This window comes from Barbus barbus, assembly GCF_936440315.1.
Source record: "Barbus barbus genome assembly, chromosome: 5".
Lineage (NCBI taxonomy): Eukaryota > Metazoa > Chordata > Actinopteri > Cypriniformes > Cyprinidae > Barbus > Barbus barbus.
In genome coordinates, this window is record NC_136733.1 from 13,771,706 (window position 1) to 13,797,875 (window position 26,170).

The 26,170-nt window shown below is 36.2% G+C and overlaps 1 protein-coding gene across 6 annotated transcripts in view; it reads right to left on the minus strand.

Moving 5' to 3' along the window:
- LOC306870305 (acetyl-CoA carboxylase-like) overlaps positions 1-16,717 on the minus strand; it is a 69,024-nt gene extending 52,307 nt beyond the window's left edge. For all 6 annotated transcript variants that reach the window (XM_079417500.1, XM_079417499.1, XM_079417498.1 and 3 more), the window contains exons 1-12: positions 16,519-16,717; positions 14,570-14,825; positions 7,635-7,767; positions 7,085-7,223; positions 6,696-6,805; positions 5,851-5,932; positions 5,645-5,743; positions 2,778-2,884; positions 2,592-2,702; positions 2,300-2,509; positions 1,983-2,153; positions 575-736 (exon numbers count right to left, since the gene is read on the minus strand). In XM_079417500.1, coding sequence (XP_079273626.1) covers positions 575-736; positions 1,983-2,153; positions 2,300-2,509; positions 2,592-2,702; positions 2,778-2,884; positions 5,645-5,743; positions 5,851-5,932; positions 6,696-6,805; positions 7,085-7,223; positions 7,635-7,767; positions 14,570-14,796 — 1,551 coding nt within the window. In that variant the 5' untranslated portion in view covers positions 14,797-14,825; positions 16,519-16,717. The remainder of the gene's footprint in view (positions 1-574; positions 737-1,982; positions 2,154-2,299; positions 2,510-2,591; positions 2,703-2,777; positions 2,885-5,644; positions 5,744-5,850; positions 5,933-6,695; positions 6,806-7,084; positions 7,224-7,634; positions 7,768-14,569; positions 14,826-16,518) is intronic.
- Between the last annotated feature and the right edge of the window lie 9,453 nt (positions 16,718-26,170).

Below are 26,170 nucleotides of genomic sequence, written 5' to 3' on the forward strand. Positions count from 1 at the left end.
AAAAAAAAAAAAAAAAAAAAAAAAAAAAAAAAAAAAAACAGTAACTTCAGTTTAGGGACAAATTCTCACTATGAACTAGTTGCTAATTAACATGCATATTACTAGCATATTGGCTGTTGATTAGTAGGCTACTTATAAAGCCCATATTAATGTCTTATTCTGTAACACCATATTTTAGATCCCTTAATCCTACCCCATACCTAATCTTAACAACCACCTTACTATCTATCAATAAGCAGCAAAGTACAGTAGGAGTTTATTTATACAAAACTCATAGTTAATAGCTAGTTAATAGTGAGATAGGTCCTTAAAATAAAGTGACCGAAAATCTTTCTAACCCCAAACCTTTGAACAGTAGTGTATATTACATTACGATCAGATTTTTCCCATGACATCCAATACAAATATTCATCAAGGCTTCTTTTCACAAAATAAATGCTGCACAAAAGACATGTTCATAAAGGTTTTTTTCCACCCTCTCTCTGACCCTTAGAATTAAACAAGCCATTTATTGTTGCTTTATCAAATTTCCACATTATGACGCTTTAAACATTAGTCAGGATCACACACACACCTCATCTGGGTTCTCACTAGTAATTCGAGCTGCAATTACATGTCCTCGCGGAGAGGGGGTAGTGGAGAGTCCATCAAAGTCAATGGGGGAATCTCCCCATGGCTGTAACCCGTACATCATCCTGATGTCTTTAATGCGGTGAAGTGGGATGCCCATAGCGATCTGAATGACAGAACATAAGGGTCACAAAATTACCAAAAACAAAATTTTCTAAATTCAAAACATTGTTTAATTTTACTGTTAAAGACTGCATAAAATTGAAAACAGTCCACGTGCAGTCTCTATGATATTCTAGCCTTTTGATATGAGTAAAATATGCAGAAGAAGAAACTTGAGTTCATATTTCTTCAACCATTAACAATGCACTTTTCCTCCTAATTTCTACACTCCATTATGCAATTAATGAATGCCTCCCCACTGTGTTCCTCTCACCCTATTGCCCTTGTCAGTCTCTCATTTTCTCTCTCCATCAATTTCCCTCATTCATCTGCAGCAGATGTGTGTTAGAGTATTAACCCCCCTCTCCTACTCCCACTGGACCTATAGCACATTGGCCAAGTGACCTACATAGCAAAGACAGTGGTCATGTGGTCAAGTGTCTGCCGCAGAGACTGTACTGCATTGTTCACTAGATGCTGCCCTTCTAGCGACTGTGGCAAAGGTGCTGTGTGGCAAAGTTGGATTAGTAAATGAAAAACTTACAAATCCATCTTACATTTATTAAAGCAATACTTTGGTAAAAACTACTTAAACACTATTGGCAGCATCTGTGGTCTGCTGATTATAACCACAAAAAATAAATATCTGTAAAAATGCCCAGTAATGTAGTTACAATGAGGCAAATGTACCAGATGTTTTTCAATTTTTACATTTCAAAATGAAGGCATTTAAAAGCAGAGGATATTTAGTACTATTAGTCTGCTGTCACTTTAAGACCTGCAGGCATCTAATATACAGACAAGCATCTATTTTTCTCTCAACTGTTTACTTTCACTGTAGACATAACCAACTGTGTTTATCTGTAAACCTTGTGTGTTTTTGACAGTATTATTAGCACAATCAGAACAGAAATCAGAAAAAGAACAGGACACACATGAAATGTTTAACCAGCAAGGCTTTAAAGCACATTCAAGTAGTGTACTTTTGTGATTGCAAATAAGTGCAGTGTCCCGTGAGTGCAACCCTATCACTAACATTACTTCACATTTGATGTGAATATATATTGCGTTGTACAGTATATTGAGACACTGCAACTTATAGAATGTGCGCTGTAGCACAATACTATGATATTTCTTTCAAAGCAGATCATGGAGACATTTTAATCGTCCATGATCAAAAATCGTGCAATCACAAATAAACGTTTATTTAATCTGCAATATTCCTTTAAAACCCAAATTCACATACAGACCTGCAGTTGGGCCGCAGGCAGGTTAACATCAGCCACCATCTCAGTACAAGGATGTTCCACTTGAAGACGAGGGTTGAGCTCTAGGAAGTAAAAGCTGCTGTCTTGACTGTAGAGATATTCCACTGTACCTGCACTCACATAGCCCACCATCTTTGCCAACCTCACTGCGCACTGAAACAGACAGATGCACAGTTTCACACATTTCTTTTTTTCTGTTTAAGTAACCCAGTGTTTCATGATGGCATTATTCATTAGTTTAGGAAAACATTTGACTTCTTCTGAATCTGATGCTCAGTGATCATTATAGTCAGAGATACCTTCTCCATATCCTCAAACACATCAGAGGTGGCAATAGTAGCTGGAGCCTCTTCAATGATTTTCTGGTGTCTGCGCTGGACGGAGCAGTCACGGCCGAACAGTGAGATGGCGTTACCGTACTGATCAGCCAAAATCTGCACCTCCAGGTGACGAGCATGTTTGGCCAATTGCATAACAAAGATCGGAGAACCTGGAACCTCAGTTTGAACCTGAGTAACAAGTATTGTGTTAAGTTTTGGAAAGTTAACAGGTGGGTGAAATTGTAGTGTGGCAGTGAAGAACAACTCTGACCTGTCTAAAAAGGTTGGGGAAGTCTTCTGCACAGTTGACTTTCCGGATACCTTTTCCTCCTCCGCCTTCAGACGCCTTCACCATCACAGGGTAGCCTATTTGTTCAGCCGCCTGTCAATCAAAACATGCTCTCTCACTCACTGACTGGACTAAATTATGAATGCCTGATGTAAGTGTGTAGTATACCTTCAGTCCAGCCTCCACATCATGTACACAGCCCTGCTCGTACAGATCAGTAGGGACATTAATAATTCCTTTCTTCTGGTCATTTTCTGTCCACTCTACAGTCAGCCCTGTACAAACACACCATCATGGTCAAGCACCAAACCCACAATCAAGATGGTAGTAAATGCTGGATAGAAAGAGGTTGTGGTGGGTTTAGTACATCTGCCAAATTAAGGGTGTGCTCACACTTGTCATGTCTGGTTCGATTAAAATGAACTCTGGTGCGATTGCTATGTGAGTGCGGTTCATTTGTGAATGCTGCCATCCGAACCCTGGTGCACACCAAACAAGCGGACCAAAACCAATAAAATTATGGGTCTCGGTCGGCTTCCAAACAAACTCTAGTGCGGTTCAAATGAAATATGAGTGCAACACAGACCAAAAACTTCTAATCGAACCAAAAACAGGATGTAACTTAATGAGTGTAAGACAACCAGAAAATGAAAGTTTTTTCTTCATTGGGATTGGGGTTGAATGCTTAGGGGCATTTTGCGCTTTTTCTTTTGGGTTTAGGAAATGTAATTAAATAAATTCTATTGCCCATCCTCTCAGGATACCTGGAATTAGAGTTACAAGGACCCCAGGCACATAGTTTTTCCATTTTTGTAGCATAAACACAATCAAACCGATGCGAGCTTCGGATCTTCCAATGTTTCTCTATGGCGCTGAAACCTAGTAAACCTAGTAAAGTTCTGCTCCCCGTGCAACTGATACTCGACTGTCATTGGCTCATCTGCATTTGAGGGGAGGGGCTTACCGATAGGTCAATTGTTTGGGGTGTTCGGTAAGTTCCGTCACGAAATATGCATCATTCAACCCAACCAATCAGATTGTGAAAGTATTACTATGCCTTTAGGTTCGGTATCTTTAGATTCGCTGTCAAAATTGTCAGTGTTGAACACTAAGCGGACCAGGATCAAATATATTGTTTTCTTTTTTGGTCCGGACCAAACAAACCAAGAGAACAGAAGTACGAGTGTGAATGCACCCTAAAGCTCACATCTCCCATCTGAGTTTTTTTAAATGGAAAATCTTAAAATCAAGCTCACTTAAAAGTACTCTACAAACAAACACCAAAACACTCACTTACAAACACCAACCAAGATAGGGGAGATATAATCAAAAATATAATAACATTTTGGTTGAGATATACAGTGCCCTCCAAAAACATGAAAAATGGGTGGGTTCAAACAAAAGGTGCTATCTTCTAAGTTGTGTATCAGATCCAGATGAAAATACCTGTAAATAAAAGCTGAAATGTTAATCTCTCATCTCAAATTCATTTTTTGATGTCAAACCCAAATGTTTTCAGTCTACAGCAAAAATAAAGGAATTGGCCTTACTGTTCCAATACTTTTGGAGGGCACTGTACATAGGACATATATACACATTTTTATGTAATTATGATTTAAAAGAACTGAAAAATAATACTCATTATAATTTCCAAAGAAATTGTGTTATATAAAATTATATATATTATATTATATACAGTGCCCTCCATAAGTATTGGAACAGTAAAGACAAAATTGCTCTGTTGGCTGTGGAGTCAAGCAGAATGTCACATTTTATTATTAGCCGTTTCAACACATACATGTTTTACCAAATAAAAAGAACAGCACTTTTAGAGTTCATCCCACTCATTGATGTGAGCATAAGTATTGGACAGTTGAACATAAGGCATATATAAAAGATTAAAAGCTATTATTTAGTTGCAGATCCCTTGCGCACAATCACAGCAGTGAGTCTGTGACCCATAGACATCACCAGACTCTTGGTCTCATTCTTTAATGCAGCCAATTCCCATTGTTGCTTGTTTTGGGGAGTTTCTGCCTTTACTCTCCTCTCCAGCTGGTGAAATTCAGGTTCAATCGGATTTAAATCTGGAGATTGACTTGGGCAATCTAAGACTTTCCATTTCTTTGCCCTTATAAATTCCTTGACTGAACTGGCAGGGTGTTGAATTCTGTGTCAAAGTCTCCTGAGGACAGTAAATTGTCCGAGCATCACCCCAGCTTTCTGGAAGTTGTTGGTGATTTTACAGACACGTATTTTAGGATTTATTTTCACAGCTTTTATGATTTGTCTGTCATCAACTACTGTTGTTTTCTCAGCCGATCAGGTCGTTGTTGGTTGCTGGTGTCACTGGTGGTTTCCAAACTCTTGATTTCTCCATGCCCTTTGTTTTTGCTAGAGCTCTAACTGACTTCCTCTTTTCTTTTAGCATCCAAATTGCTTGCTTTTCTCTCAAAGTCAGCTCCCTCGTCTTCATCCTGGTTTGTGTGTCATCATTGAATGCAAGATTCAGAATACAGAAGTAATGGATATAACTGATACGACACATTCCCTGCTTTTAATATCTGAAGAATTAATGCAACAGGACACAGCTGATCACTTAGAAAGACCCGTGAGGCACCTGTTCCAATACTTATGATCACATCAGATGAAACTCTAGAAGTGCTGAACTTCTAGCTGGTAAAACATCTATGTGTTGAATCACCCAATAATAAAATGTGACATTCTGTAGTTTTGTCTCATATTCATCTTTTAATCATATTTGTAAATGTCTTGACTCCACAACCAACTGTTCCAATACTTTTTGAGGGCACTGTATATATGTATATATATATATATATATATATATATATATATATATATATATATATATATATATATATATATATATATATATAACATAACATTGCAATGAAAAAGATTTACAATTAAATAAATGCAGTTTTATCTTTTTTTTAAAGACAAAAATACAGTTTTATCAACATCTGCTCCGCTTCAGCCTGATAACAGTTCACTAAGTCAGATGTTAAACTAACCTGCTCCACTCCAGGGTAGTGTGGGGATGCCAGCTGTCTGGGCCACAATAGAAGAGGCGATCTTATCCCCAAGAGCCCACATAGCCTGACTAGGTGGACCTAATGAAAGATATAAAAACCACTAAACTAAGAGCACAACCATCACACTATGTGAATAATTTAATCAATGTGATATTGTAAGGTTTATTATAATAGCTGAGACTCACCCATGAAGGCGATGCCATTCTTGTGCAGCAATTCAGGGAGTTTGGGGTTCTCAGAGGCATGACCCCAACCAGCCCATACAGCCTAAAGACAGGTACATTACATTTATGCATTTAGTAGATGGCTTTATCCAAAGTGACTTAAAGTCAAAGAGCCAGCAATATTAGTAATATACAATGGCAGGTTCATTAGACATCTAGATTAGAAAGCAAGATAGAGAAGAAGAGAAATGCAAAGAAAAAAGTGAAAGTAAAAAACAATTAAAAAAAAGTAAGAATATGTGCCAATAATGGGTTTAGTTAATAATGAGCAATAATAGCTATGCTTGCCTCAGAAGAGGAATTCCCTCTTTTTTTTTTTTTTGCCAGCTGAACCCTTCTGATATACATTTCTTTTCTTGAGGTATCCCCTGAGATTTTAAGTTAATATCTCAAGAATAATTTAACACATTCACATGTTTACAGTTCATTAAATGATATGAAGGCAAACAAATATGTATTTATTTTTTTTAATTAAACTTTCTATTTTATTGCTTTCTAATTATATTTTACAATATATTGCATATAAATGGGATATGGTAAAGATTTATGAAAAAAAAAAAATCCTATAATGCTGCTGCTGAAACATCCATGCGAAAAGAATGTATTTATACGAACATTCCTTTCTGTTTTTATATTATTTTTAACTCGCATTACTGCTGTAATACTACAACTGTGCTTAAATAAAAAAAATTATAATACTTGATAAATGGAAAAATTGATAAGTTATTTAATTCATGTCTTTTAAGTGTTACCAAAATCATTTTATTTGCTCTGAACACTAGTCATCAAAGCTCACATGCATTTACCTGAACGGGAATTCGTTTAGCTATGTCCAAAATGAGTTCCACATTAGCATAGTTGTTGTTGTTTGTCCCTCCTGGAACAGGTACATAGTGATCTGCCATCTTGATATACTCTGCAGACAGAATTCATAAATCATTCCTATTCATAAATCATTTTCACCTCACTGAACCCTTTCTATGCAAATTAGGCCAGGTCTGCGACAACAAAGCCTACTGACATAGTTTAAACAATGAAGAGAAGGACCAAGACATTCCTTGCTAAATACATTTGCCAGTCCAGCATGGCTTTTCCTGGATTACACCATGATACAGCCAGCAGTGGGGGAAGGCTTCATCAAGCTATTTTTTTAAGTCTTATGATGTAACAGTTAAGCTCAGCATTTTAAACACACCTGCATTGGCTTTGAGGTCCTCCGGGGTAACCATGACTACAAAACGTATGGCCCGTTCATTCCGAAACATTTCATAAGCCCAGCGACGGATGGAGCGCATGCACTTAACTGCAGCGATGCCATTGTTGGCAATGAGAACCTGTCACAACAAAATATGATATTCACAGCTGTCACCACACCAGGGTTATTTATAGTAAACAAAAACATTCAGTTACTTAAAAAGGTTAATTGAAATAAATATATATATATTTATTATGTTAACTAGTTGCCAAGGAAACATTACTCAATTTCATTTAGTTTAACTTGTAATAAAACAACGGAAAACTGAAATAAAAATTGAAACTGTAGAGAACTATTTAAAATATTAAGAATAAAAATAAAAAAACTAAATTGTACGTTTAAATGTAAAAATATTTTAATTAAAACTGTAAAATATAAAAATTTAATAAAAAATAAATAAATAAAAGCTACAATAGTTTCTCAATGACACTAAAAAATAACACTGCACCACGCATATAGCAGAATAGCAAATTGCATTCAAGGATCTTACCTTCTCAATGACTTTGTTGCCACCAAATCTGGTGACAAACTCAGCGGGGGAAGCGACAGTAAAATCCCTTTGCAGGTCGATGCGTCTGCGGTCCCTGCCCTGCTTCACAAGGTGAAGTCCTGACATGCTAGGCCTTGAGAAACACACACAATACCATCATAATTTACTATGCAGCCTGAGAAACACTGAATACAAACAGATGAACACTATAGCAATAAACATGCTAGGAACTGACAGCATTGCTGATCTTTTGGATTGGATTTTTTTTTTAATTTTGAGAAAAATGAGAAGAAAAAAAAAAATCAGCAAGAAAAAATATTTGGGAACAAATTAATTCTTAGGAATATCTGTCTATTTGTTCCTCTGCGTGTCGTGTGGGGCTCCGTACAAAAATTTTAACTTGTAGGAAAAATGGCAAAATTCCAAAAACATAAAAATGATCAACAATGCATATTTTTGTTATCAAATAAGTATAGTAGTTTTTTGTTTATTTTATTTTTTTGCAATGCAATAAAACAGGGGTGTCAAACTCAGTTCCTGGAGGGCCACATCCCTGCAGGGTTTAGCTCCAACCCTAATTAAACACATCTTATCTAGCTAATCAGGTCCTTCAGGCGCAATTGAAACTATATGGTATGCGTGTTGGAGCAGGGTTGGAACTAAACTCTGCAGGGCTGCAGCCCTCCAGGAACTGAGTTTGACACCCCTGCAATAAAAGTATGCTACACGCTGCATATCAAACAGTAGCACGCCATGTGCATTTTAAATTTAGGCATCCAGTTATAATTTGGACATAACAGTTTGTTTGCATATCCAGTTGTGTGTAAAAAATGTCTTGCAAGTCTGATTCTTGAATCAAGAAGGCAGATATTACTTGGTTCTAGTTCTTCTGGAAATGGAAGGTCAAGTGCATTGCATTGTGGGTACAGAATATCACACAATATTCCCGGGTTGGCATATGAGGGTCATTTGGTTCTTCAAGACAGAGAAAATGCATACTTTGCATAACATACATACTGTATACTGCATAAACAGAATTAGTAGTGTAGTAGTATGCTATCCCTAACTTAGCCTTCACGTGGAACCAGTATTGCATCATGTCGGAAGTGCTGGCACACACAAAGCGCTCCTTTATGGGGGAAGGACTGGAATGGCTCTCTTCCTCTCAGACTCCTCGATTTTCCTCCTCTTTCCTCCCCTTAGCCAAAAAGAATGTTTTGTACTTCCTTTGCACATGCCCACCACAGCCCCTCCCCTCGACCAATAGTCGAGCATATTGGCCCACTCAGGCAGTTTCAGCACCGCCACCCTGTCCTATAAGGCTTCTCTAAGCAGCTCGTACGAGGCCTTAATTAAACACTGAGGCATGACGTATTATGTAAATTAAATCAACAAGGAATCAAATCAGAAAAAGACAAAAATACACTAAGCAGCTGAGTTTATTATTTCAGTAAATATATATTCACGATGCAGCCATTAAATAGCAGATTTGCCAGTACTGTGCAATCTGTCTTGTCTGCATGTGGTCCGGTGACTATAAAGGGTGTCCACATGTTCCCCATCCCCAACGGACACTTATTTACCATAGACAGTTATATTATATTTCTTAGTAACAAAACCTGACAAACAGAAACTGATATGTTTAGACCTAACAATTTAAATGTGCATGATGTCTTTGTAATAATTATTTTATTTTATTTATTTTACAGAAAAGTGACTCAAATTTATGAGTGCTGCAAGGGCAAATAATTTAAATTTGAATCAAAATGTCTCTAGTATTTTTTAATCTGTCATCAAGATGCAAAATTCAATATTTCATTATTCATTCTATTACAGCTGTATCTAGTAATATATCATATCCTAAGATATTAACAGATTTACATCATTTTGTATTTGATGTTGATTTTATGTTTTAACACCAATCATTGTTTCCTTTGTAAAATTCAGCTTTGTTTAATCAAATATGATTACACTAAAAATGTTTAAATTTATTGTTTACTTTGAAAATATATTATTATGTAAAATCAGGTTATCATTAACTTAAACTAAAATCATAAAAATATTACTTAATATATAAAAATATAAATATATATAAAAAACACCCAAACCTATTTCAGCTTATTTTCATTTACTGTAAGTCAAAGCACTAAAATAACTAAATAGACTAAAACTAAAAGCTAAAACATTAGGGATGAAAAGATGTACTGATTCACTCGGTGCATTGGCAGAAAACGTTAATGATGCGATGCATCGATGTAAAAAAAGTGTGCATCGGATACAAGTTGGCATTTGTATCGTGATGCATCGTTTCTAACATATTTGCATCGGTAAAAAACGATTTATTAAATATTTACTAGTAGATGCGCTATATTTTTGTTTAGAAAGTAAACAATCTGTGACAATATTTTAGATGATTGACTTCTCTCTAGTGCGTTCTCTCATCACTGCTGCGTGAATATGACGCATCACAACAGAGACCTGAGGAAAAGCTGTGATTTAAGTCCTTAATGTAGATCATGGATCAAATCGATCCACCATGGCAAACAGTGAATATATTTGTGCTGTTTAATGCATTTGAGTTGTTTTCCTCAGTGCATAACTGACATGTCACAGGTATATTCTTCATCTGTAAATGTTAGAAAGTCATGCAAACATATCCATTTAGATGTCAGGAGTGGGCAAGTGAATGAGCGCTGCTGCACGCATGCACACTAAACAGATGGAGCACAATAGAATAATAGCGCAATAATTCTAAAATATGCATTTTGTTCAAATGTTTGTTGTTGGACAATAAATGTGCCTTTTGTAGAATTGTAACCTTATGGTATTTTATGATAGCAGTAACTGTAAAGGGACTATTGTAATGGGTAAATAACTTTTAAGCTAATACAGTCCTAATTACTAAGCTCAAATGAGTTAATGTGTGTTTCTTATAGCAGTTAAAATTAGGGCTGCCACTAACGACTATTTTTATTTCGATTAATCTATCGACTAATTTATCGATTAATCTAAACGATTAATTCCCCACCAAAAAAATCAACAATTTTACTTAATATTTTATTAAACCAAATGAAATCCAAATTTCTATGAAATCCTTTTTTTAAAGCAAAAGTAAAGTGCAACAGAGTGCAAGAAGCAAGCGTCCAAATCACTGAAATCAAAGTTCAGTATTATAGTTTAAGAATGACAACACATCCACGTGTTCTAGTCTACTCAGGGCTCCACGCTTACTTTTCTTTTTAGGAGCACTTGTAAAAAATTTAGCAGCACGGTCAAAAATTTAGGAGCACCTTCAAATCAATAATCAAAAATTCTGATGAAAAATTAACCTTCCCATTACGAGGTGATATTTGACTCCTTAAAAGTGATTTACAGGGAATTTTGTTTTTACCTTTGCAATGGCATTTTTATAACTTTATTAAAAGTATGTCATCTTTTATTTCAAATAAAATTTCAAAAAATATATATATTTATAAGCTTTTTATCATTTCTAATTAAAACAAGTAGTATAAGATGCCAATCAAATGAAATCAGTATTTAAGAAATTTGAACTAGGTGGCACAGAAGAACACACAAGTGGCTTGTAGGTGTATCTTCAGATGTTTAATGAGGCTCAGAATGCAATTAAATTCATAAATTCATGTTTAGGTTAATGTTTTAAATATACTATTTTGAATGTAGACATATTACATGATTTAAATAACAGAAAAGATACGTTAAAATAATAAACAAACTGCCAGTAGGTGGCGGTATGTCACTCATTTTATCACTGAATCGTTCATTTAATTGATTAGTTCGAACGGCTGATTCATTCAGGAATGAAGTACGTGACTGTCGAGTGTGTAACTGAATCATTGACTCACTAGATTCATTTAAAAATGTAGTTCATTCATAAACGAAACACTGCTGTGTTTGAATGGCTTGGCTGGGACTTTATTTGAAACTATTTTAGTTGATGAAATAGAGCAAAATAAGTCAATAGTGTTGTAGTCAAAGTCACTTAATATTAACTTCTTGTTTAATGAACTGTTGTATTAAATCAATATCACATTTGCAAACTCCCTTAATAATAAGCTGTCCCTCATCTTAGTTCATCGTGATCTCACAAAACTCCATTATAATCAACAAAGCTCCTTACACTGCACAATGAATCTCTTATTACAGAATATCACACTTGTTTTGTTATAATGAGAGAATACGTCTGTGATACATTACTCAACGCTGCAAAAACACGCAAGTACGTTAAAAACCTTTAAAGCTCCCTCAGCACAAACACAAATATGCTGATCGGGTCAGTCGCACTGGTGCTCCCGAATATTTTTTCATAGTCGCACGCAGTAGTTTTCAGTCGCAAATGCAACTGAAATGGTCGCACTGTAGAGCCCTGCTACTAATACTAAAATTATAATCAAAAAACAGAATTTATTTAGGTGAAAAATGTAAATGTGCAGTAAAAAAATAAATAAAAACCGTAAAAAAATAAATAAAATTAATTAATTGGAGTTGCTTTTGGTTATTAAAATTTAATGGAACCATTAAAATGGAATCCAGAAAATAATGGAAAACAGAATTTGGTACAGGTAAAACTGTAAAACTTAATTAATTAGACAGGCTTTTTGATTAATAAAATTTAACTTAACCATTAAAACAGAGTATAGAAAAATGAAAATGGAAAAAAATGAATTTGGAAATAAAACTGATTTCACAGGGCCCTATAATTATAATATATATATATATATATATATATATATTTATTGTTTTTGGTAATAAAAATAGAAGTGAACAATAGGACAATTTCTTTAGGACAGAAATGCTATAGCCGCTGTAATTAAATGAATATGTGGATATCAAACCGTCTAAACTCTGAGTGAGGATTTGAGCTTTTATTTTGAAACCGCGATGTATTCTCCTGTGTTTGTGTAGATTTATAAATTATTTACCTCACAAATCTGATGAAATGGCGCGCGTTCCGTTCCCAGATGAACGTTATAATAAACCCAAACTCACAGTATTTTTAAAAATCGACTAGTCGACTAAAATCGACGAATCGCGACAACCCTAGTTAAAATGTAGTGTAAAATTTTAGATTGTAATGTTCTGCTATCTATAAAGGGTACAGCTGTCATAAAACCAGAGAGAAAGGCTGCATGGCTAAAATAGTATGTGAGAGAGTCAGCGGTAATATCATTGCGTTCCTACTGGTCAGTGTTAGAGGAGCTCAGCTTAGCCTGACAGTTAGCCTGCCTCAGACCAGGTTAGTTTCCCAGCATAATTTGCCACAATAACTGAGGTTGATATATAAATTTGGTTCTTCAAGACAGAGAAAATGCATACTTTGCATAACATACATACTGCATACTGCATAAATAGAATTAGTAGTGTAGTAGTATGCTATCCCTAACTTAGCCTTCACGTGGAACCTGAAGTTACAGTATTGCATCATGTCGGAAGTGCTGGCACACACAAAGCGCTCCTTTATGGGGGAAGGACTGGAATGGCTCTCCTCTCCAAATATAAATTAGCCTTATGGAACCAAATCATTTGACAATGAGTCAGACTAACTGAAATAAGCCTGGCCTATTTAGTAAACTTGTTTTATGAAACAGGCATCGAGGCATTAGAAGTCAGAAGACACTTAAGTTAATTTATGATTTGCTGTCTGTCTGAACCAAAGAAATAAAAGCCATCATATTTTGTACATTGCATCATATTGCATCGAATCTCATTGCGTTGAATCGAATCGAAATAGCACTGCATCGTAATAGGGGTGAATCGTATCATATCGCATCACATCACATCGGTAGCTGCTTCAAATCTATCTTTAATGTATCGTATTGTTGGCTATGCATTGAGATGCGTATCGCATCCTCCTCAGTTATGAGATGCACATCCCTATAAAACATACTAAAGATATAGACATTTTTAAAAAACTAATAATGACAAAAATACACAACAAAATTACTTAAACTTTAAAATTAATAAGAAAACAGAAAATGGAAAAATAAAATCTAATTCAAAATATCAATAAAAACTATAATACTATTATCAATGACACTAAACTAACTGTCAAATATAATTGATCAAAATGCATTTCATAAAATACATTTCAGATAATTAAATTAAAATATTAATATTAGTAATTGGTAGTTTAATAATTAAGTAAATAAAAAAGTATATTTGTAAATATTAAGTAAACTAAAAAAATGCCTTCATAAAGGCAAAAATGCTTTAGAAATTAATTTCCAAATTTTAAAACTTACTTTTTAAAAAATGAAGAAAAAAAAGTAATTAAAAATTATTTCAATTAATAATAAAAAAAATATTTTAAAGTGATTAAACTTAATTTTTAAGTAATTAAGAAATGTTATGCAGTGTGGTTACAGGAAATATTCTGGAGAGTAAAGTTAACTGTAAAATCATGACCTGGTCCTGGAATTCTGTAAAGAACTGAACATAAAAACTTTTGTCAATAATCCAGATCCTTGAGCATTACACTACCATTATTCCAGGGCATGTCAAACAGCCTCCTGTCTAACTTCAATCTTTTCCTGAAGCATAACTACTTTGACACTCATTATGGCACCCCAGTGGGCATAGAAATGGAAAACACTGCCAAAGACTGGCAGTGCAACCGAAGTTACCCAAACACACAGAGAGGCACTTGTGCACATTTTCACACAGCAGTGATGAACCCAGATGAACCTTGAAGAACCCAGTATCCTCAAGCCACCACTTTACACAATGCTGCTGCATACCTCCCTCAATCACACATGGGCTAAATCAGACAACCAGCACTAGTCTTATCTTGAAACTAGTCTTTTTCAAAGGCCATATCCCTGATCTCGAGCACCAGGCAGAGCAAGCGTGATACAGACATGGTGAAAATGGACATCCATGTCACAATAACTGCAAAAGAGTGCACAACCATCTCTGACCTCATATTGTGCAAGGGTCCGTCCAGGCTGTCGAAGCCCATCTCAGAAGTGCTGTCTGAACTGACAGAAGAGGGGGAAAGGGAGCGCAGATTCTCCTCGATCTGCAAGTCCAGCTTCCCTGCGGTTTCATCCTCAGAGTTTTCCTCAGACACAGAACCCACGATGAAGTGCGAGTGCAGCGCAGCCACTGCTGGAAGCTTCTTCCTGGTGGAGTCCTGCTCTGCCATACTTAGGCCACGCTGGCAGGCTGCAAGCACTGTATAAGGAGAGAGAAGATCAAGAACTACAGTCATTCTGAAAGGAATCTCAGAACAGCCTGATTTGAGAAAGGAGATTTTAAAATAGGGATTTAAAAAAAAAAAAAAAGCACTGGGTGGATTTGTATCATTATAGGATGGATGTGTACACACACTTCCAACACACATTTATGTTCAATTTATGCTAACCATGTACCATGAACAAGCAGTGAACAGCTGTACTCAGCTAATTCAAAATCATAATATATACCATAATTGTACATAAATAAAACTAAACACTGGCCAAAGTACTTTGGTATTATTTGTATCATATTGTCTTGTAACTGTACTTGTCTTTTTCTCCCAAAAAGGCAAGATTTGATGGTGACTGCTGCTTTACACACTGCTCATGAATATGATAAAGCAAGGTCCAACATGCATTTCTAGAATGTACCCTGTTGAATCGAGAAAACGCATGAACTTTGTCTATCATACCTGGTATTCAATAAATCACAATGACACCTCACTAACATACATGTGGTATGCATGGTATTGTATAGGCCTACATGAATATGGCAGTCAAGAACCATGATGATACCAGTACTTTTAGAAAAAAAACTATCTATCTATCTATCTATCTATCTATCTATCTATCTATCTATCTATCTATCTATCACATCGCCACTTTCTTACAGTCAACTACAAGTTCACTTTTCACGATAATCTGGTTCACTCAGATTTATGTCACAATACAGAAGAAAAGATCTTTTTTCTTTGGAAAAAAATATAGGCTATTTAAGTCAAATATTTCATTAAGACATCTTTTTGGTTGTAGTAACTTTTGACTTGATGACCTGATGAACTATTTCATTAAGACATCTTTTTGTTGTAGTAACTTTTGACTTGATGACCTGATGAACTAATGTTTTTCAAGTTTTTCATCTAATATTTGTATTTTGCCTTTATTTATTTGAAAAGTTATTATAATTGTTCAACCATGACATTTACATGATATGTTGCTCAAATGTAGTTAGTATAATAGTATTTTGGTATCTTTGTAAGTTATGTCCTATGGGCATGGTACCATAATACTATGTTTCAGTACATGTATTATATAGTCTTTAAAATACCACGGACGTAGTTATGGAAACACCATGATACTATGATTGGTTCCCATCAATGTATCGCAAGTTCTGTAATAGTAGCACTATTGTATCTTACCCATATCGTAGGTTTGACTCCATGTGAACCTGTCTGATTACTGTACCTCGATTTAGCAACTCACCTGCAGGACTGACACTTGTAAAAAAATACAACCGTATCTCATCCAGCCTGATGAACCTGATCAACGAGTCTCACCTTCGCGGACCCTCAACCACATATGAGTGAAACTCCTTTTCAATAATAGATCTAATTTCTGCTATCAGTCCATAACCGGCCGGCTCCCTTCAATCAGCATGATAATCATATTTTTTTCATCTTTCAAACTTGTAAACTGCCTGCCTCCATCTTTACCGAGAAACAGTGGACTCGGTTGAACCTAGCACACATGCTAACCCATCATACCATCACAAACCTCCTGTCATCTGATCCACGAAGCTTCGCCAGCCGAAGTCGCTGTTGATGTTTCAGACATCCGTCCAGTATGTAAGTTACAGTGATATGTACAGCGTTACAGTTAGCAGGCACTCGGTAATAAGCTTATGTACTCACCGTGAGAAAAGAGTCTGCAAGCAATTCTGAGGCGTGTAAACCGACTTTTAAATATTGGCTGAATTCCCTCCTAATTGAAGCCCATCTCCGCTCCGGTGATGGCTAATAGGTTATATAGCAGCATAATGGTACAGGCTCTGGAGTCCCAGCCTCTTAGACAGCAGCATCACGGTGGTGTGATGCTAGGGGGGTTACTTCTGGACGTCGTTCTTTGACCTCACCGATGCCACCGCTCACGCTGAATCAACGGACCAATCGTATTGCGCGTCTCGGTCGGGGCGGGGTCACGCATGCAAATGAATAGGAAGGTGTGCCCAATGATTTGACACTTCGTTAGACACACGTGTTTTCTGTCATAGAAGGGTTACCAATGTTAAATCTAATGATTTTGGCTTTATAAAGCTGTGTCTTGCTTGTAAGTCTTTTCTTGCCCAAAAGACACGTTCTACACACAAACAAACAAAAATGTAAATGTAAAGTAGGCTATATTTAGGCCTAATATATATATATATTTTTTGAATGTTGAAAGCTTTGTGTTTACTAGGAAGGCTGTCTAAAGTGGCATTTTTTCTATAGATGGGATAGGTATAGACAGATGAGCTCCATAGTTAAGTATTTCTTGCATTGAGCAGCTAGTAGGGGAAAAGGGGCACTGAAAACAAGGGATTCAGGGGCCATTGCACCAGCTGTGAGTTACAAGAAGTTACGATCTTTTTTTAAAAACGTTTTCAAAGCAGTACATGAGCCAAAACATACTTAGATGATACTATCAATGCAAAACACGTAAAAGCATAAAGTAGGAAGTACATGTAATTATTTGAAGTGTTTGTGTAACAATTGTGTTGAATATGTGTAGATCTCTATTATGCGTTTCCTAATATATATGTAGGCATTTATAATATTATATTATTTGCATTATAAACTGCCATTTGTAGAAGGTCAATGCCTCATTCTGAGACCACACCAGAAAAAGGCAAGGTGAGTGGCCTGAAATATCCAATATTACTTCTCAATAATAAGTTTGATAAATCAATAAAAAACAAATGCACATTTAGAAATAATGATTCATAACCCATGTCTTCATGGGCTCTCTGAGATAAAACACTGATAACTTTTTAACTTTAAATAATCCAGATTTTTATAAAGAAAAATTATTTTTAGTTACTGGCCCAATTTACCTGAATGTGTTAAGATAAAATAAACCATTAATTTCAGTTCAAATGGGCCACCTTCTGAGTTGAGTTTAAATAGAAATTCTGGTGGTTTTTCCTTTTAAAAATTATTTATATTATTATATATTGTATTTTTCACATTTTGTTACAGACAGCATGAAAAACAGAAAGGACCAGAAAGGAAAGATGAGGGTCAGAAAGGAACATAAAGGAGATAGAAAGGATGTCCGCCAGGGATGGGGCAAAAAATACAATCAGTGGATAGAGGAGAGGATGAGAGGAGCAGAATATAGGGAGACAGATGAGAGAGGCCTAAAGGCAAATGTACACTCACGCACACACGCATGCACACACACACACACACACACACACACACACACACACACACACACACACCAAATGGTCAAGTTTTTGTTACATTTTTAATTTTTATTGATGAAATTCATTGAAAGGTTTGAGTGTCTTATACCTCATCTGTTTGAAATTCTTTGCAGTCATTGGCTGTTAACTTTTAAACTGTTGCCATAACACTAATTGTTATTGTTACATTTTGTTCATGAAATGTATGTTTTATTGATTAAATTGTTTGAAATTAATGTTTTAATGCAATTCAAATGGATGTTCTAATGAAATTTAAATGCAGTGTTTTGTTACATTATAAAATTAAACATAATTAAATGTGTTTTATCAGAAATGTCTCCATTTCACTTTGCAGTTTGACTGGTCCATTTTTGCTGATCAACCGGCCCATTTTACCTGAGCACTGCCATCTAAAAAAATGTGGGGCAGCTAATGTTTCAAAACCTGTAGGGCCTGAACTGTTTTATTTTATTACATCAATTCAACACAAAAATATTAAAAACAGTCCTTATTAATCATAAGAACACAGTTAAATGTCATACATGGGTTTTTTGTTAGTGTTCCAAGCAATTAACAAAAACGTGGCCCAATTTGCCTGATATCACCCTACATAAACTGCAATAGAACAACAATAAAAATAAATAAATAGAAATTAAATAAGAAATTGATTAAGAAAAAACAGGTGATACGGGGGCTTCGAAAAAAGTTTCAAATTAGGCACTACTAAATATTTGTGCATTAAACTTAGTTTAAGTGAAGTGAAGCAACCTTTGGATTACGAGTCCGACTCTCTAACCATTAGGCCACGACTTCCCCATGTAGCTATGTGTAGCTACATGGGGAAATGTAGCTATGTATAAACGAAATAATTATGGAAGGCTCTGAAAAGGATTAACGACTGGAATAAAATAGCATATTGAATGAATTAATTAATAATCTCTTGTTTTACCAAGAGACTTCAATTGTTTAGACATTTGCATTTAGTAATTTAGCAGACTTACAAATGAACATATAACTTATGATAATGTTGAGAAATATGTTTACATGTTAAGAGAGAACAATGTGAACAAATTACTTTATTAGCAACTCTTCAACACAAACCTAACCTAAAAAGCACGCCTCTGTGTGCGTCGGTCCATGTTGTGCATGTCAAATAAAATCAATGCTAATAAATAAATGTCATTTATGTTTTTTTTCCCCCCATTATTTATTTTTTTAATCCTTATTTATTTCAAATACAGTTTCTGAAAGTTATATATTATAAACCTATATATTATAATACTTCTTTACGCACTCAGGGTTCAGTCTTTCCTCAGTCTGACACCGAATTTCCCATTAGACCCAAATAAATGAAACTTCATGCTCCCATCACTAAAGTGAACTTTGGTCCAGTTCTCCTCTGTTGACACAATATGCTCTTCAGCAAAGGCCAGCTTAGCCGTTTGATTCTTTCTGCTGATGAGAGGCTTCATCACTGCAGAGTGCACTTTCAGTCCAACATATCTTAGACGTGCCGAGATTGATCCATATCCTGTTCTTTGCTGAACTGACAAGCAATTCCAGCTGCATTGTTGAACCGATTCCCCATTGAGACTCTCTGGATTATCCTGTTGTGGACGAGGGGGACAACTTAGATTCGTAAAATTACGTTTGAACCGCTGATGTCACGTGGATTATTTTAACAAAGTCCTAGCTAAATTTCGGGGTAGTATCCTTGCTGTCTATGCAAGGTTAGAGAGCTCTCAGAATTCATCAAAAATATCTTAATTTGTGTTCTGAAGATGAATGAAGGTCTTGTGGGTTTGGAACGACATGAGGGTGAATAATTAATGACAGAATTAACATTTTTGGGTGAACTATCCCTTTAAGGAAATTACCACCAGGTGCCAGATTAACACCAATAACTTGGAGGTATCTGTAAATGTTCTCTAATTTTGATCAGACTTCTTTTTCAAATATCTCAATAAAGTTTTTCAGAATACAAATAATTTATGAAACATGTTTGGAAAACTGCCCTTCTACTCCTGTTAGGATAACTTCAAACAGGACTAAAGCAGTGGCCTTGAAATTTAGGAAATTATAGGATATTCTCTAAGGTTGTTCTTCGGGTTGTTCTTTGCTGTTTCAAATGTTTATTGTTAAATAGATTAGTAGATTTATTGATAGTAGATATTCTGAACATTCTGTGAATGTAAGTACATGATAAATTTTAGTTGTGGAAAAAACTTAATCCATGTTTGTACAATAACAGGCTTTGTCAAGCCAACATAACAAATCCCTCACATTGTATTGGCATCCAGCAGTTGATAATCATTGTTGTACTTTAGAACATGTTTCTGATTTGTAAGCAAATTTGCTGATTTGATCAGAGTATTTCAAAAGGTGCAACCCGCTACACAACCTTGACCTGTTCGGCCTAACTGGAGATATAGAAGCCTGATCCAGATACTGAGTAAATCATTTAGTTGGAAATCATGCAGTTTTATATTGTGAAACATATATTGCAACATATTATACAAAGTCTGAATCAGAATGAACCTTTATTGGACAATTTATTTAAACTTACAAGCTGGTTAAATATTATATAATATATAGCAATCCATATCTTCAGCTAGGGTGGGTGATGGCCAATGTATAATACAGGCTATATCAACTAAGATATACAGTATGTACATTCATCCATTCTCCAAACCACAGATCCTCTGTAGGGTCATGGGGATGTATGTACATATAAGTTAAATAAACTATTTAACTTATATATGTACTTATAGTATTTACTCAAAATTATTACAAATATTACAAATTGGACATTTAGTGTTGATGAAAGGTAGAGTTAAGGCTTATGTTAACTGGTCAATTAGCACTGTATATCAACTGCTTTACTGTTCTATCACTTCTTTATGCACAAACAAATGGTTGATAATGATGATAACACTGTAATTATGCACAAAATAAGACTGAATCTTTTCTGTCAGCCAACCACTGTTCATGAAGAGATCTAGGATTGCCTACAACAATATATCATTGGTCAGTTTCATATTCAGGTATTAGGGCATTTTAAAATATCATTGGTATGTTCATATTCAGGTCATTTTAAATCCACATTGGACAATTGTTGCCTAATCTAAAACTTCCTGATTTATTTGCTTTGAATTACCAAAGCCTGAGATATGTAGCAACATGTTCTTTGATGACAAAATGTACCTTTATCTTCACTTGAGCACGTGTAAATGTAGTGAGACTTTAATATTTGCCAAATGGCAACATAATGCAAGTATATTTAGAAAACGTCCTGTTTCAATGCCATTTTATATTTTCGAGGAGAATGCAACGAGACATTAGATCTGCAGTACAAAACCTAATTTAGCACTGCCATCTGCTGGCAATATTGTCACACTACAAGTGAGACTGAATAATTCTCATGAACTGTTTTTTTTCGAAATATATATATATGGCAGCAGGATACATATAAAAGTTGTTAAAAGCCAAAAGAAAAGTCTGTGATATCCTTGGTCTGTATTGAGTAATTATTATTTTTTCACAATTGATTTTGGCTGCTCTAGGGCTGTTTAATTGAATGTTGTGTAATCTCAGCCCATATGGTTGTATGTTTCTTGTGCTGTATCTTTTTTTAAGGTACAGTACATGTGCCAAAATATTAAATTTGTAACACAAAACGTGACAACTTGTCCCTGTCTCCCATAAACTATTTCTGCACTTGCTGCAGTATTCAATATGCAGTAAGCTAACCTAACCAACTAATTAAAAAATGAGTACTTCTGGCTAGTGTGGAGGTATTAAGCCTCCTAATAAAGATTTTTTTGCATTTGCACCTATTTTGTGGAACTGGTATTAAATAAGAATTGTGAAACTGCATTTGCTGTTTATGGTTTTCATAACAGAAAAAAAATCTGCTTTAATTAGAATAATAAAGAATAAAATAAAAACCAACATCACACTTTTCATATTTCTGTGTTCACGCTTCAAAACAGTGTAGAATCTAAAATATTTAAAAGCAAACCCAAAAGTCAAAAGATGCTAATGAAACAGCTAACTGCTCAGTAAGATGAGAAAGAATACAGTAACCATTACTAATGTTACTAAGATCTGCTTACTGTCTAGACATCAAACCATTAACCATGTTTATCATTTCTTATGTAACAAACTTTGGATTTGTGATAGACAAAAGGCACATTTATAATTTTGCTCATGTTTTGGAAACTTCTGAATCTTGGGGTCAAATGCAGAGGACTGGATCACAATGTTTTTGTCTGTATTTCTGTGTGGAAGCCATTATAAAATCTGTGTTTTTGTTCATCTCTTGCTTGGGGCTTGCTTGTTTGTCTCCAAACGTTTCACAGGTAACACTGCAGCCCCAACAGCTCGTTCAAATGCCTGTGACACTGCACTGATCACCATTTATATATGTCCACATACCCGCAGTTCTTGATGGTGTTTATGTCTATCTTTATTTTCTGGAAGGTCTGATGGTACTTCATCCCCTTCAGTTTTTTACTGATCCTTGAGGGTAGAGTGTAACCTAGGATGCTGACCATTCCTTTGAAAGCTTGATCTTTTTTTTTTTTTATCTTTATCCATGAATCTCAAATTTACTTTTCAGGTCTTCCAGTGCCACACAACCTCAGTTTTGCATATTTTGCAGGTTATTACCAACTTTGCAGCATTTAATATGATGCATTATTTACAGAATGTGAGTAAAAAAGGACCCAGATGAAAGACATCTTACAGTACTGCAGTTTTTGTTGTCACATCAGCACCGAGCAGCACAAAATGCACAGCTGATTAGACACTCAGCACCTGTTTAGAGAAAAAAAAAGAGTGCCAGTGTAAGCATAATCACTGGGTTTAGTAACTAGTAAATGACTTTTGTGACAGATACTGGGAAGCAGCTTTTGTGGTCTTGTATCATATTCTGAATCAACACCTTCTCATAGACGTTCTCATAACTTTCACAACACATTGATTTGATATTGTTTTATGCTTGGACTGAAGGACATATCATTTCTTGTATTATCTGTACTTTACTAGCGCGTTTGTTTCACACACCTGACTGAGAACCACAGATGTCTTTTCTTAACATTAATAAATATTAAGTCAATGTCAAGTCAGGAGCAACATGAGTCCAGCAAATTTGCCACCAGGAGTTGTCTCAGTTTGAAGCATATGATCACAGCTGTTGGAATTTATGTATTTATTTATTTATAGTTAAGTTTGTTAGCTAGTAAAACTCTGGCTGTACTTCAGCACTTTTTTTTCCAGTAGAGGCCAGCAGAGACCACTATTAACAAAGCAAATACTTATGCTTATCCAAGGCATGGTAATGCTAACTACTATGAGAGATACACACTATCCTGTAGATTATTGTTATCAGATTTGAATTGATTACAGCTTGTTGGATATGATTAATTAACTAGTTTAATATATTTGCATCATATTTTACATAACATGATAGAGTGCTCATTTTACTTGTATAGTTCACCCAAAAATCAAAATCATCATTTACACAGCCTCATGTCTTTCCAGACATGTACTTTTTTTTTTTTTTTTGTGAAGAATAACTCATTTTGTATTTCTGTCCATACAATAGAGGTCAGTGAGGTCCAGTGTTGTTTTTCACACCATTGTTTCTCATTATATGGATAAATCACTTGAAACATTCTTTAGAATGTGTTTGTATGTGTGTGTTTCACAGAAAAAGTCAGTCATACATATTTGGAATGACACAAGGGTGAGTAAATGATGACCATATTTTCCTTTTTGGATGAACAAGCCCTTTAAGTATAGAACATTAAATGAGATGTTGCGACACTGCACATTACACATCATTTTTTCCTCAAAGCAGATGCCACAAACACCAATAAAAAGAATCTGTGTTGATGTCTTCACACATCACACAGTGGAACATATTGCTTACTAGTGGCACAATGAGGCTGGGTGACTTTAGTTACACGTTCCTGTGGACTGGCAGACTGTAACAATGGCTACAGAGGCCCTGGTCCCTACATCTCTGTGATAAGGCCACGATCTGGTTTCACTCCATCATGCTGGTGCTGATTGACGTCCTTGAATGCAGCTTTGATGCAAGGCTCCAGTTTAATTAAAGCATTTACCCAGAGGTTTGCTGATAAATTCTGAATGGAGTTCATCCGCTGGCGTCCATGGCATGATGGGAACAGACAGTTACTTTGTGCCTGGATAACGATTGGGCGGAATTCTGAGTTTTGCAGTGTTCTCAGATCTGGTTTGTAGTTTTTATTGGGTCAAGGTGCAGAAAGTAGTTCTGGATCAGAAAGGCCACAGTGAGCTCTGCCAACACGTCGAGCCTCTGTGGCCCCGAGTAACGGGCAGTGTGAGATTTCACACGGTCGAAACATGGCACTGACTCTCTGGTGTCAGGGTGGCAGTGTTAGAGCGAGGTGGGATCAGCTCTCTATCCACTGGGGCTGATATCAGGGTGTCAGGCTACCTGTGTGGGCTTGCAGGAGTGTGATAAAGTCACTAGCAATCCATCCGCCTGCTGGTGCGACCCCTGAACCCCATAGCCGTCTTTGAGCTTGAATGCTCATGGTTCGCTGTAGCTTTGAAGCGAGGCACTCTTGCGGTGCACTTCTGTCATGCTGTGTCACGGTGATGAAATCGATGGAGAAAGGGAAAGCTTAATGTAGACCTTGCTATCTGCATTCCATGGCGACTGTTGCCCAACGGCAATGTGTGCTGATAGTTTGTATGGCATCTGAGAGAGGGGACAGAGTGGTGGACGGGCAGAAGCAGGTAACAGATACCCCTCTGTCACCTGTTCCTTACACCACCACTGACAACAAGGACCCCCATTCACAACCCACCCTCCTATTCTTTCCTTCAACTATGAATAAGTAATCATTCCATCCAAGAGGCGAGTAGGGAACTTGGACCGGACCATTTCATGTGGCAGCCGCGGGTAAAGCGATCCCCCCCATCATGGGCAACCGGAGCCGGAGAGGGCCTCTTCTTCAGCAGGTCTGTAACCCAAGCTGTGGCTCTCGCTCTCTCTGTTTACCTGCCGCATCAGGCCGGCCCTTTATTCCAGTGAGTGGCAGCTCAGAGGGGCTCACTTTCACCTCTGTACTATGGCACATTGTAATATTTAATGGCAAACAAGCTCGAGGGGGAGCTTGGGTAACTGGACGCTGTGTTTTTCACCAAGAAATGGAAGCTTAAAAGACAGTTTGATCTTCGCGCAACACACGCCGAAGCACAGCATTTGTTTTGGGAATAAAACTGTGGTGGTTTGCCATGAAATAAATGGGAAAGACTTTTTGAAGATTTGTTGTAATGGCCTTTGAATGGGTGTTTTGTTGATACTGTAGAAATAAGGAATATATTACATAATATTGGATTGCTTCTGTCTGTCCCGGTCTTTCGTGCTGCTGAGAGGTTTGCGATTGTAGCTCCGTGTAGCTTGGCTTTTTTGTTGAATCTCTATCTTACTTTCACTCTCTGTTGTTTAAAGTGATAATATATAACTTAATTCCAACCATATTTCTGGTATTATCTATCAAACTAATTTGATTGTTCGCTTTTTAAAACCACGAGTGCAGCGCGTTAGCATTCGTTAGCCGATTAGCTTGTCACTCGCGGTTCCATTCGCGTTTCTATTCGTGCCTATTATTGCTTTAGTTCATCAAACAACAGAGGTAAGCGAATCATTCTTCAATCACGTTGAGTAATGGCTTCTTCTCCTGCTATTGTTGTTTGCACAGGTTTACCAAATGTACAGTTTATCTCTCTCTGTCGGTGACGAGGGATTCACATGTGATAAATGCAAGGAAATAGTTAGGCTGACAGAGAAGATTTCAGAATTAGAGACACGCATCCAATCTTTAGTTGAGGACAGTAAGAATGTGAGGGCTGTAGATACTGCTTTGGATGCGACTAGCTCAGGGAGTCCTGTACATTGTTCGGTTCTGGTAGAGCCCGTGCAGGAGTGCAACTGGGTGACTGTGAGGCGGCCTAGTTGCGGGTCAAAACACCACTCTTCCGTTCCGATCAAAACATCAAACAGGTTCTCCCCACTCAGTGACGCACCCACTGAGAAACCTGATGAAAGTGCTCTAGTTATT